The sequence below is a fragment of the Oryzias latipes genome, chromosome 9 (assembly GCF_002234675.1).
Source record: "Oryzias latipes chromosome 9, ASM223467v1".
Lineage (NCBI taxonomy): Eukaryota > Metazoa > Chordata > Actinopteri > Beloniformes > Adrianichthyidae > Oryzias > Oryzias latipes.
Genome location: NC_019867.2, coordinates 33,119,863 through 33,132,706, shown reverse-complemented (window position 1 = coordinate 33,132,706; position 12,844 = coordinate 33,119,863). Strand labels below are relative to the sequence as shown.

General features: G+C 42.1%; 1 protein-coding gene and 1 long non-coding RNA gene across 3 annotated transcripts; one reads left to right on the top strand and one right to left on the bottom strand.

Moving 5' to 3' along the window:
- Positions 1 to 2,722: 2,722 nt before the first annotated feature.
- Positions 2,723 to 10,850, bottom strand: tor2a (torsin family 2 member A). 2 transcript variants are annotated; one of them, XM_020701702.1, is made up of 6 exons: positions 10,660 to 10,850; positions 9,752 to 10,017; positions 9,452 to 9,627; positions 8,564 to 8,691; positions 8,041 to 8,114; positions 5,341 to 5,449 (listed from the first exon to the last, which is right to left on the bottom strand). In XM_020701702.1, the coding sequence occupies exons 1-5, from the start codon at positions 10,778 to 10,780 to the stop codon at positions 8,044 to 8,046; spliced, it is 762 nt and encodes a 253-aa protein (XP_020557361.1). In that variant the 5' UTR covers positions 10,781 to 10,850; the 3' UTR covers positions 5,341 to 5,449; positions 8,041 to 8,043. The 2 variants fall into 2 exon arrangements, with proteins under 2 accessions (XP_004086508.1, XP_020557361.1); XM_004086460.4 differs by lacking the exon at positions 8,041 to 8,114 and having other exon boundaries at positions 2,723 to 5,449.
- On the top strand, positions 5,042 to 8,968 carry LOC110014733. Its single transcript, XR_002289735.2, has 3 exons — positions 5,042 to 5,153; positions 5,231 to 5,472; positions 8,767 to 8,968. It is a non-coding gene; the product is annotated as an uncharacterized LOC110014733 (long non-coding RNA).
- Positions 10,851 to 12,844: the final 1,994 nt, after the last annotated feature.

Here is a 12,844-nt window from a genome sequence, read left to right as displayed (position 1 = left end):
CTGATTCAACGTTTTTGAGGCAACCACTGTCATCAAGTTTGACGGTAGTGCAACGTAATATGTAACTTGTAATTTCAAATTACATTGTAACTTGCCATACAACTAAAAAGGGAAAATTGTCTAAAATTAATAAGAAAAAGACAAAAATATAAGGGAGCGGGATCATTTTGAACAGGAGTGGGGATCAGATTATCAGGAGAGGGACGGGACAGGATGGAAAATGTGATTTTAGTCTTTAATTCTTATCAAAACATTGGGATTCTTGACAATGACGTTGTCTAACAGTGGGCCAGTAAGGAAGTTATTTGACATTTTACCCTATTCGTAAGGATTTTCAAAAATAATTAATATACAACCGCTGCTATTGTTCGCCTGGTGCCCCCAAACTGCCAAGTCCGCCATCAAAGACATGCAACAGGATGCAGACAGGCATGGCTTCAGAAAACACAGAACACCTCAGTTTAATCTGAGTGGAGAGAGAACTATGAGAGGCCGCCTGAGAGATAATTCAAACTTCATCCTCACAGATACCATCAGACTCTCACACACATACCACTACAGTCTTACTCACACAACAGTTTACTCTCCTATGCACAATCATACTCTCATACAAACACTACTATACTCTCATACAGAGGGTAGTGTTTGTTGGAAAAGTATAATCTGTCGCTTTGAGATTACTTTCCTTGTTGCATGTTCAATAAAGTCGAGAAGGAGAAACCACGGAACTCGGCCGGATTAAAGATTAACACATTTATTTCCCTAACAATATTTCTAAAAACAGAGTAAAACAAAATATAACAGATATCCGGTTTCCCAAAGTTTCAGAGCTTGCACAGCGCCAAATTACAAACGTCTTAACGTGTCAGCCTGTTGGGAACAAAGGAAAGTTCCTCCGTCCAGCTGTTTTAACATCTCGGTTTCAGCCGCCTCCTTCGTAGCACAGCATGGTGTCCAGACTCCTCCTCTGGACGCTCGGATTGGCTGGCAGGGAGCCTGCCTACCTCCGTCCATCCATATTAGGAGTTACAGCATTTGGTCCTGGCTTCCTGCTTCAAACGTCCAGGGGGGTTATTTCAAAGACGGACCACTGTCCGACCACCAACGGTGTCCCCATGGGGGTCCAGCACAGCCGCCCGGATCCCTCTCCGCAGGCAGTCAGTCTCAACCCTTTGTCCTTCTCATGCGAGTTGACACCTCCAGGGTTTCCCATGATTTAAATTGAATCCTGGAGACAATTTAATTCTGGTACATGTCAGATCTACAGTTAAGGCTTCCAGATGGTCTTAGAAGATCAAAGACTGCTTTCTCCTGGAGGGGGATGACTCTGCAGCTGTAGCATCAAATTTCTTTACATATGCAATTATCAGGAAGTCCCTTTTAATTGAAATGACTGAAACCCACACACAGTAAACCTGAAAGAAAACCTTCAAAGAAATAAAGATAAGATAAAAACCTAGGAGAAATAAGAACCACAAAAAATAAATTCCTTCATGTTAAAGCTGCAAATCAAATTCATGCACACGCACAACTATTCTTTGTTACAAATACAATTATTTTTTACTTACAAATTATATTATACTCTTATGCATATTCCATAGTTTTCTAAATAGTGCTAGGAAGGTGTTTAAAAGACTATAATTGTCTCAATAAAATACAATGATTGTGCATTTACAAATGTTTGATGGTATATATGTGAGGAAATAGTACTATATGTGGGGGAGCATGACTGAAAAGGAAGTTGCTTTGATCAAACAGGAAGGAATCTTAAATTAGCTAACTAGCTAACTTTACAGCTTTATCTGACCAGTGATAAACAACTATGGCATACTTACTTCTTCTTCATGGGCAGGTTTTTTGGGGGCTAGTAAATGGTAATGAAGCTGACATTACTATATTTTTTACTCATGCACTAAGATGTGTTCAAGAAATTATGAGAGAAACTGACAATGTTGGACATAACAGCATGCTAATGAACAGATTATTCTTCGAGCTTACTGGATATGCACGGAAAATTTCTATATTTCTCTCAATTAGTCAGCAACTTGAAGGGGGTAACAATCCAAGTTTAGGTGTTCTGGATGAGCTGCTTGAATGTTTTTCTTCCGTAATAAATTCCTATGAAAGTTTTATTTCATAGTTTTATTTATTTATTTTTTTATTTATTTTGATTTCCAGGTCCATCTCCCGAAATGCTGTTGTTTCTGATACCGTGGTGACGTCACATGGTTGACGCGGAGTCTAGCTTCGGAGGACATGCTGCTGGCGCTCCCTGATGCACCTGCTCTAAAAATCCGCCGCATTTCTTGCTCAACTGGCGTAACCCTTGTGCTATCTTAGATGACCCCCCCCTTCCATTGACGTGTTCTCCCTACCATGACAAAGGTGGATAAAGGTGGAAAGATTTCATGTAATCCATGGACACCAGAGAAGATCACAAATCATTGAAGAAAAAAGGTTCTAGATGACCCAACTCCCAACGTTAAAGTGCCTAGGATAGCACAAGGGTTATTAGGAAAAGCCCCTGTGGATGGCAGCTGCCGACTTTGATCCAACATTTCGGACATTGTAAAGGCAACAGTTTTGGTATTTAGGATGTTATTTAACAATCCTATAGCCTCACTAAGACGTTCCCGATCCGCCATTCTCCAATTTTCAAAGAAGGGCGTGTCACGTCCATCATTTCGCACCGCTTGAAAAATAACCAATAGCAAGCTGAGAATTTAGTTCTATGTCCGCTTTAACCAAAACAACTTCTGTTTCAATCAAACTCTCTTACATGTGCAATTTTTCTTCTCATACCATATCATGTTGTTTTGCATTCACATTTATTTTGTCACTTCCATATAACATAAGTATGTTTGTATGTGCAAGATGATACTGTGGAACGTGTCAAAGTATTGAAGTCTCTGTGAGCATGTATGAATGTAAATACAAGAAGATATGACTGTGCTTATAAGACAGTATATGACTACCTATGAGAGAGTACACCAATATTTATATAAGAGTATGATTAGGCGAGCAAGAGAGTATGGAAGTATATGAGAGAGAGTACACTGTTGTGTGAGTAAGACTGTAGTGGTATGTGTGTGAGAGTATGATGGTATCTGTCAGGATGAAGTTTGAATTATCTCTCAGGCGGCCTCTCAGAGAGAACACCTCCGTGTCATGTACTGAACTCAGGACAGAACATGTTCATAAAAGCTCTTGTCAAACAACAAAGCCAGAGCTTACCGCGCAGTCTAGTGTATGGATCAAGACTCACTGAAACATTATTGAAGTGAAAAAGATCTTTTCATGGGGTTGGCCTGAATTGGGCTGTCTCCATTTGAACCACTCTGGAAAAAGCTAAAGATGATATTCACGTGACACAGAGAGCAGGACAGCCGGATTCAGAGCTATTAGCTCAGCATTCCAGACTAAAACTGAAAGAGCTTCCCTGTTAATTTTCATACTTTGCCAAGAATTTACAGTCTCTGCTAATTCCTCCCTTCAGACGCTTAATCATCCGTTTAGAAAATGATGCTAAACTGCATTAAAGAGCTGGACAGCTGCACTGGACTCCATACCACTAATTCTATTATTCTTGAGCCGCAGTGTCACGTTCTCTGGGATCCTCAGCGCCCTCTACCTTCAGGCAGGTGAACTGCGGGCCTCACTCAGCGTGTTTCTAATGTGCATTTTTAGTAGACAAAAAGATTGAATCGCAAACCGACACCAATGGAATCAGACAGTTAATAAGAAATAAAAAGATGAAGTAATTCATTATGACGATAGAAAGACCAAAACAGTGAAGTGCAGGTGTCTGCTGCAGCTCAGTCAGTGTGTGCACAGGTGAGGCATGGGGGGCCGGAGCCTCACCTGCAGCTGTCTCCTGTATTTGAACAGGAAATGCATAAATATACTTGTTTCCTAATGAAACCCCACAAGGAAAAAGTTATCATAGAATAGACATGTCTGAAAAATAATATTTTACCATTTATTATTTTATTTTTAATGTAAAAAAAAGGATGTTCATGAAATTTATGTATCTTTTAGCCACCTTTTGACTCAAATGACTGCATTTAATTGGTTGTAACAGAGAAACTGCTATGAATAGGCCACCATCTCCTGGCTCCGCCCCTTTCTGATCATCCACTGTCAGACCAATAGATCCATGATCGTCTCTGTTCTCCTGGTCTGAGCTGGAATCTGGATCAGAACTGGACGGATGGACGGATCTGATACTGCTGCTATTTTTGTTGCACCGCTAGTTAGGTTGGGATGTGAGCGGCTGTAAGCTAAGAGTACGTAACCAAAGGGATGATGGGAAGTCACGAATACTTGCTCTGCACCAAATGTCCCTCTAACAACTCAGAGGTGATTTTCTGATGAACTCCTGCTGCTCTGCAGAAACTATGTCCTAGAAAACCACACAGGTTTTGGGATTTGGGCGAAAAAGTCATGATCAGGATTAAAAGAGGCTTTAAAAAGAGATCAGTAGATGTCCGGATGGGGACTTTAAGCCTTTAGGCTATCTACAAGAACAAATGCGTTTCCCAGCATGCTCTGCTGTTTGTCCAAACAAAATCCATGTAAACTGGCGATTTCACTAAAAAAGATGATGACCGTGTTTCTGTGCTCTTCATGTAATGATGCCTCTGAACTTTGTTCAGGGTTCTGTCTTCCAATCAGATAAGAGTTGTAAACAGCATGGGAGCTTCCTAAAGTGCATTTGTGACATCAATACAACAGATCTACAGACTGAAGACTGAGCTGCTCTGGACTTCAGAGCAGCAAATGAAAGGGAGACTGGTTAGAAGGCTTTCCCGTCAAATCATCTTCCAGCTTTCTTCTTCATTGAAGCTTTAAACAACATCAGTCCAGCACATTCACATCCTGAGATGTGCAACAACCATACAAACATTTTGCAGCATTTTCTCTGGAACTGTGGATTTGAACATCCGACCTTTTCTTCTGTTCAGGTCTAGAGCGAAGCCAACTTCTGTCTGTCTGTCAGACTCAAATGCTGCTAAACTGCTCACCAACATCTGTGACTCCACAGAGCCCAGAAATCAGGTTTCGACTCATCTCAGACCCTAGAGTCCAGGAGGAGCAGTTCTCTGACCAGGAGAAGGGTCCCGTCTCTCCAAGCAGCGGATTGCTGTGTGAAGGTTAAGTCAGTCTGAAGTCTCTCCACTCCTGGTTAGACGCCGCTCCTTCCTTCACAGAAACAGGTCTATCTTGGCAGAGACGGCTTTGCAGCCCGTTGTGGAGAAGTACTGCCCCTGAACAGGATGGAAGGCCACGTCCCGCCCCACAGCGTCCACCACGTCGCTCCGCCCACAGTGGCCGCGCTGGCAGAGCTGCGACAGCACGCAGCGCTCCACGTGGCGCCGGCTCAGAGGCAGGAAGGGGACAAAACGAGTGATGAGCTTCTGCTGGATGATGCTGGACTGGAAGAAGCCGCCTGTGGAGACAAACTCCTGTCAGGTATGATGATATTTTATATACGACATGTGATTTCAAGGAAAAATAGGATAAGAGGAAACTTATGACACATCCACCCACCATCTATTACAGATATTTAGATATCACAGTTTACGTATGGATTGAATACACACACGTGTATGATTGCACACATTATTCGTGTTTGGACGAGGTTTTAAGTGTAAACTGGCTCCGTTCCAGTCTCCTCCAGATGAAAACACAAAATCTATTTTGTTTGGCCTAGTGGAAATAAAGTATGACAGTATTAGAGCCACAATAATGATGATGAAAAATAATCTAAATAATGAGAATGAAGTTGTAGAGTTACGAGTAAGAGTCAATGTTTTACGATGGTATAGTCATCATTTTATAAGTTATTAGTTGAGAATTTATGAGTTTCAAGCGTCTATATGATGCTTTTTACCTTTCAGAGTAAACTATATCCATATATATGATCATATATTACCATTGGCACACTAAAGAACCATTTTTTAAGAAATCTGACATTTCCACGGCTCGTTTTCCTACCCAGAAATAAGACGACTCAATCTCTGAGGCTCCGCCTTTCACTCTTTGTGGGTGTCACCCATTTCATGACGTCATCATAGAGTCGGCCTCAGCAGCGTTTCTCCCACAGAAACAAACAACATCTGAGCTTTTCCAAAGATGGATGTTCATATTGTTCATAGAAATTGAAAGCCGATCACCGCTAGCTGCACAGAGAAAGTGGGCGTGTCTGTTAGCCTGGGGGCGGGGCTGGCAGCTCAGAAATGTGTGAATGGATCAAAATCCCACTTTGGGGTTGTTTCTAGTGAGCAATGAACATTTCAAAACACTTCAAAGTTCAGAAAAGTCATTTTCCATGGTATAGGCCCTTTAAAGTCTCCCATTTATGATGCAATAGTCTGTTTACTAAGAACATTTAAACAAGAACCAAAAAAAGAACCAATACAGTGATTCAGTATGACAGACGTAGAGCGTACTGTCCTTCATTCAGCAAGAGTTTAATGAACAGGGAAATAGTCTTTCAGGGAGTCAGCATTGTTTTATTTAAAGTATCAGGACATTGAAAAGAATTGGCAGGACTCTGGATGTAAGTTTGGCTCCGTCTAATTTCTGGAAGGCCCACTTAAGCTGCAGAGTCAGAGCATATAGTTGAAATAAGCTTCCACAGTCCAGTTCTTTGTTTTTCAACATAGGTTATGACAAAAAACCTCAATTATGGTACAAACTATAAGCATGTTATAAGGACATTAAAGTACGGTCATAGACTAGTGCGCTCTATCGGCGCTATAGCTTTAATGAGCTAACTAAACAGCGTGCATCCACTACGTCATGCATCTCAGCCAAAGAACTGCTGGGCTCCTAAATGTACCCATTCTTTGACAAAATCCACAACAGACATCCTAGAATGTTTAAATGGCTCCAACACTGGACCTCTTCAGAAAAAGGTTCTTGACCCACAAGGGGTGAGCAGCAGTCTAGTCGCAGACATCCAAAGGCGTTATGGCGTTTATAAGGATGAAAACCAAACCGTAAATGGCTGCATTGATGGATTTAGTCTGCATTTAATGTGGACGGATGCTTAAACTGGTTCAGAACCAGTTTAGCTTTGTTTCAAACTGAGATGCTCTGTGGAGAAAAATTCTACTGTTTTGGAGCCGTTCCAGATTCTACCACGCCTTCATTGCAAATGGAAAACCTTCTGGTTCATCTGCCGGTTTCACAAACGGACTGTACAGCACAGAAACTGTCTCACACACTGTTAAAGTCTGCTCAAAAGTCATCCAGCAGCCAATCAGACCACAGGATCCTCCAGAACCCCGCCCATGTTCTAGTGGCCCCCTCACATGTCAGACGTCACCTTATTGGATGCAGATCACAGAGGAAGACCACCTTTGCACCCCCAGGGCGGTGACTTACAATCAGTTGAAAATCTACACACTATTGTCACTTTGTGTTATTTTGTTTTTTATTGTGTACTATTGAGGAATTATACTATACCAATACTAAAGTAGTGTATAGTATTGGTTTGAATGTGTCTACGTGATGTCAATTTTCTCACAAGCTACTCTCTGCACCTTGAAAAAAAACTGCTCCTCTGGGGTAAATAAAGTTAGAATAGAATAGAATAGAATAGAATAGAATAGAATGCAAGTACCGTTTGTTCTGGACTATAAGTCGCACCAGAGTGTACAACGCAGGAGGGAAAAAAAGCCCAATGAAGACAGAAACATCCATAAGTCCTTCTGGAGTATGCGTGACGCTTCTGAACACGTCTGCAGAGCAGCAAACACCATTAACACCTTACAATCACGTCTCTTTGATCCGCATCGAATTGGATGCTTAATGCATTTCCTACACACTCCCGTCGCCTGTGGGAGGAGCTACTGTCAAGGTTTTAGCCTCACCGCCACATGGAAGCAGTGACTGTATCTCGTTTAAAATGAACGGAAGACCCTGATTAGAGATCAGGTTGATTTCTTTTGCAGAGCTCTACAACAGCGTCGACAATCAGGTCTCCGTGTCTCGTTTCGTGGGATCATTCAGGTTTTCTAAGGCAATCTTTACCTTCTATTGTGGGAGCTGCGTCTGAATGACGGCGCTTTCAGCGTTACTTCTGTCTCTGTGATCCAGTTTGACGACTTGCTGTCCCGCATTAGGTCGAGGAGGGAAAAATAAAAACAAGAATAATAATGTCTCGATGCAAATAAGAAAAATGTCATGAAGGTCAGGAAGAGAACCATCAGATTCTCCTCTGTCTGTTTTGGGCGGAGCTTCTTCATCTGTTGCTGTCAATATCAACTCCTGATACACAGACCTACAGCGCCCTCTGGCTGTATTTAGTGGGAAACAACCGCTAGAGGACGACCAGTTGTTAGTGAGAGAAAGTCAAATATATGAGCCCATTCATGTTTAAAAGAAAAAACCCACATAAGTACATAAAAGTATACAGTATAGGTCACATCCCTGGCCAAAGGTTAGCAAAAAAAAATGCAAATTATATGACGAAAAACACGGTAATTCCAACAAGTTTGCTTACTTATTCTAGCAACTGTATTTTCCCAAACCCAGCTCCTGAGCAAAGACTCACTAGTGTGGTTGTTGTAAGCAGCCTGAGCGATGGCGTCTTCCAGGTCAGCCAACGCGATGGCTTCCCGCTCCTGCCCGGACTGCCGATTCTCCAGAGCTGCCCTGTTGATCACCTCCTCCCCGGTGGAGCTGCCATATAGCAAAAACAGGGAGCCGTTTGATTTCATTCATTCATTCATTTTCTTAACCGTTTTTCCCTTTCAGGGTCACGGGGCTGCTGGAGCCTATCCCGGCCACTTGTGGGCGAAGGCAGGGAACACCCTGGCCAGGTCTCCAGTCTGTCACAGTACCACTGATCACACCCATCCACTCTCACACTCACACCTAGGGACAATTAAGAGTCACCAATGAACCTATGCAGCATGTTTTTGGACGGTGGGAGGAAGCCGGAGACCCCGTGGAGAACCAACGCCTACACGGGGAGAACATGCAAACTCCACACAGAAAGGCCCCCCATTGAGGTTCTGGCTAACCACTGCACCACCGTGCAGCCGTCGCTGTTTGATTTGTTTTTCAAAATAAACTACATTTAAAGAGAAAAAAACTCTTTCAATGACGGCTTCACAGCAGCACCAGAAACACCAAAAAAGTTACACTTTGTTTGGTTTTCCTCGCTAGCTTTTGTAAACGTCTTCATCTGCATCTAAGGTTTGACCAGTTCTGAACAGAAGGCTACTCATTTTTTATATCTCCTGCCTGCAGTGTTCTGACTGACTCCAGCCTTCCAGCATGGTGACCACTGCACCGACGGAGTGGTTGCAGAGCTTTGGAGGATCTATCTACAGTCTTCGCCTGCTTTCAAACATCCAGACAGAAGAACAACAGAAGACGTATCGTCCAGAGAGGATCTGCAGTGAAGTGCCAGGGCGTCTGAGCAACACTTCTGTACCTGATGAACACATAGACAGCCTTGCGGTAGTTTGTGTAAAACACAACATGGGAAGGACCCAGGAAAGGCTCCAGCACGTCCACCAGGCCAGCCGGCATCCTCTCCATCTCATCAAAAATGAAGATGGAGTGAGCGCATTCTGTCAGGTTCCCCTGCACCCAGCTCTTCAGCTCCCTCTGAAAACAGAAGAAGCATCTTTGGGTCCTTCAGGAGTTTCCTGTGGACACCTTATAAAACAAACACACACAGACGCACACACCAAAAATATTCAGTGTACAAAGAGAGCGCTTCAGACCTCACCCTGTACTGCTGAACCCGATGGGGCACGGGGAAATGGAGCGTAGCCACAAACTGGTGCACGTACGGGCTGCTCATGGCCGAAGCGAACAGGTGAGTTCCCAGCATGCTGCTCACCAACGTCTTCCCTGTCCCAGAGGAGCCATGGAAGGACAGAACCAGGGGCCTATCGGGGTTTTTATTCTGAAGAAACTTTACCACTTCCTCCGACACGATGTCCTGAACCAGGTGCTGCCCAAAGACGTTTTTGTAGATGTCCCATTCCAAGTCTGTTCAGCACCAACAAAGACACAGTTAGCACACATGTACTGAGTACAGTCTGATGTAACCCCGGACGTTAGTTAACAAACTCTATTAAACTGCTCAGAGTGATCTTCACTACATCATTTAGTGCCTGTATTCTGTTAGGGGCAGTTGATGTGCCACGGATAAACGTTTTACCCAGAAATTCTACGATTTTTAGAGCCCAAAGTTCATTATTCTCCCACTAGAAAACTGAAGATGAAATAACATTTTATTAAGACAGCAACAAGAGTAAAGCAGAAGTATGTTACGGCTTTTTTAACAGATTGTCCTCTTTTGTTACCAGGCTAATTATCATTTGCTTACACGCTATAATCACCATGATTGTCTCAGTTCAATCCTTCAGTAAGAAAACAATGACCTGAAACTTAAGTTCTGATGATGTTCCAGACTAAATGACCCACGTTCATGCCTGCAACCTTCAGTTTTCAATCAAAAGCACTAAGAAGGCACAATTGTGACAGACCGATTCTCCTTCTGCAGAAGTCTGGCAAATTTTCTCATCTCCTGTGTGCTTTTTCTCTAGTTTATTCAGGAAAAAGTCAGACCCCGGACAGCTAGCTTCCGGCTAGCTTCCGGCTACGCCAGGAACGGAAGGAGCCGCTCACCTCTGATGTTCGGCCTGAAGTCGCAGTCGCAGCTGTCTGAAAAGCTACAATAAAGCTTCTGAAAAACGCAAAGAGCTGGACAAAAGGACAATAACACAAGAATGCACAGCGCGGCCAGCATTTTGACTGCCTACAGGAAGAAAGGGACTACCGGAAGTTGCACGTTGTTCTTCTGTGGTTGTTTCTCGGTTGGCAAACAGCTTTTTGGCTCATCAGCGCCCCCACTCGGTCTGGAGTGTGGATCAGGATGGGCTCCCAACTCTTTCTGCTACGGTGGGGAAAGGAATCTGTCAAAAAGAAACGCAGGCTGGGCCAATAAATGAATACAACGGAGATTTAGGGCCACCAAAAAACCCCAAAACAAAAACAATTAGGAGATTAAAGTAGAGGTGATCTTACAGAGCGGCAAGTGAACGCAGCGCAGCAGCAGAGCAGACAGACTAAACTTAGTTAAACAGGTGAGCTGGATCTTTATTGATAACGTTTTAAATGTTTGCAAGCTCATTTGTTTGATTTATAATTTATTAATGTTTTATTTATTGATGGGTGGTTTGCAGGATCTCTGCAGCCTGATGATGAATCTGTGTCCCTGCAGATGTCTGCTTCAATCCTTTCTTCCTCCACCAAAGACAAGATCTCTAAGTGTGATGCTTCCGTCTGAGGAGGAGCAGTGTCTGGCATTTTCAACGTTCTAATGCTAATATAACAGACTATTTCCATTCCTCTTCATTGTTGTATGTTGAAACGGGACGTTTCATCTGGAGGAGGGGGGCACAGGTGTCAAACTCAAGGCCCGGGGGCCAAATGTGGCCCGCCATGTTATTTTGTGTGGCCCACAAGAGCATAAAAGTTTTTAATTTCTTAAAGTGAAATTTTTTCAGTTGATTACATATTATGTATGTGTAGCTGTTGTAATTATTCAATGTTTGCAGCTTTTATGTGTGTTTGCAGACAAATTGTTATTAAACCATCAGTTGGATGCAAGGCTGTGTGCAGCCTTTTTTGTAAAATGTCACACATGTAATACATGTTCTTTCCAGCTCCATTTTTAGTTGTTTTTCTCTGTTCACTTGGACAGTTTGGTCCTGCATTAATGGAGTTATGTGGGTTTTAATAAACTGACAAAATCTAAAAGGATTTATGCTAAAGTAACAAGCAAACATATGTTTTCTATGCAACTATAATTGTCACTTTAAAATGTCATAAAAAATAAATAATGAGTTTTTTAACATTAAGGAGTATTTACATTTATTTTTCATTACATTTAGTTACATGTAGAAGTTTTATCTGGACCTTTGTAGACAACCACTATGCTGATGTGACCCTCAGTGAAAATGTCTGACCCCCCTGACTTAAGGTGACAGATGAACTTCAGGTTATGTGAATGAAAAGGAGAATAAAGGATTGGTCCTCTACACCCAAACGTGTCTCTGAGCTCCTTATTTTACAGCTGAAACTCCGCTTTACTGACACCGAACCCCGGAAAGACGGCTCCACTGAAAATAATCTGATTTTGAGCGGCCAAAAGATTCAGAATCTCTTTGTTTTTTAAACCTATCCGGAAATAAAGCTTCACAAAAGGCTCCACATATTTCATCTTCAAGCTAGGCTCAGATAAACGGAAAACGTTGGTGTTTTTTCCTTGTTAATCTGTGACTTTTTTCTCGTAAATTTACGAGAAAAAATCTCGTAAATTTATGAGATTTTACATTGTAAATTTACGAGATAAAAACTCATACATTAAAATCTCATAATTACATTTTTTTTTTAAACTGGCCCTAAAACTCTGTCGTAAATAAGCACAATGTTGTGCTCAAATTAATACTTTCTGCACAGCTTTGCAAAAAAACATGAATCCAGCGTTTAGTTTTACGTTTGACGTGTCTGTTTTCAATACGACTTTTCTTTGTTTGGAATACGAATTTCTCCTGTTCGATTAAATATGTCACAGGCATTAATATTGAGTCACAAAACACGACTCAGTAAATCACTTCCAGGTCTGAAATGATCCACTAGTTTATTGTTTACAGGATCAGCTGTTGTCACCAGGCAACAAACATAGATAGCTGTTATTATTATCAACTGTTTTTTACTCAACAGATCTTTGGTAAAAGGATAACAATTACTAACATTCTAAACAGATGTATTCTGTCTTCATTTCATAAATGAGCCTCAAAAGGATGTG

What these genes read in the sequence shown, in the direction of transcription:
- tor2a (XM_004086460.4), bottom strand. Translation starts at nt 10,780, where the DNA reads ATGCTGGCCGCGCTGTGCATTCTTGTGTTATTGTCCTTTTGTCCAGCT. An exon ending in CTTCAGGCCGAACATCAGAG is followed by an intron (nt 10,018 to 10,659) that starts GTGAGCGGCTCC and finishes GGTGCTGAACAG; the next exon opens with ACTTGGAATGGGACATCTAC. An exon ending in GCTGTCTATGTGTTCATCAG is followed by an intron (nt 8,692 to 9,451) that starts GTACAGAAGTGT and finishes GCTATATGGCAG; the next exon opens with CTCCACCGGGGAGGAGGTGA.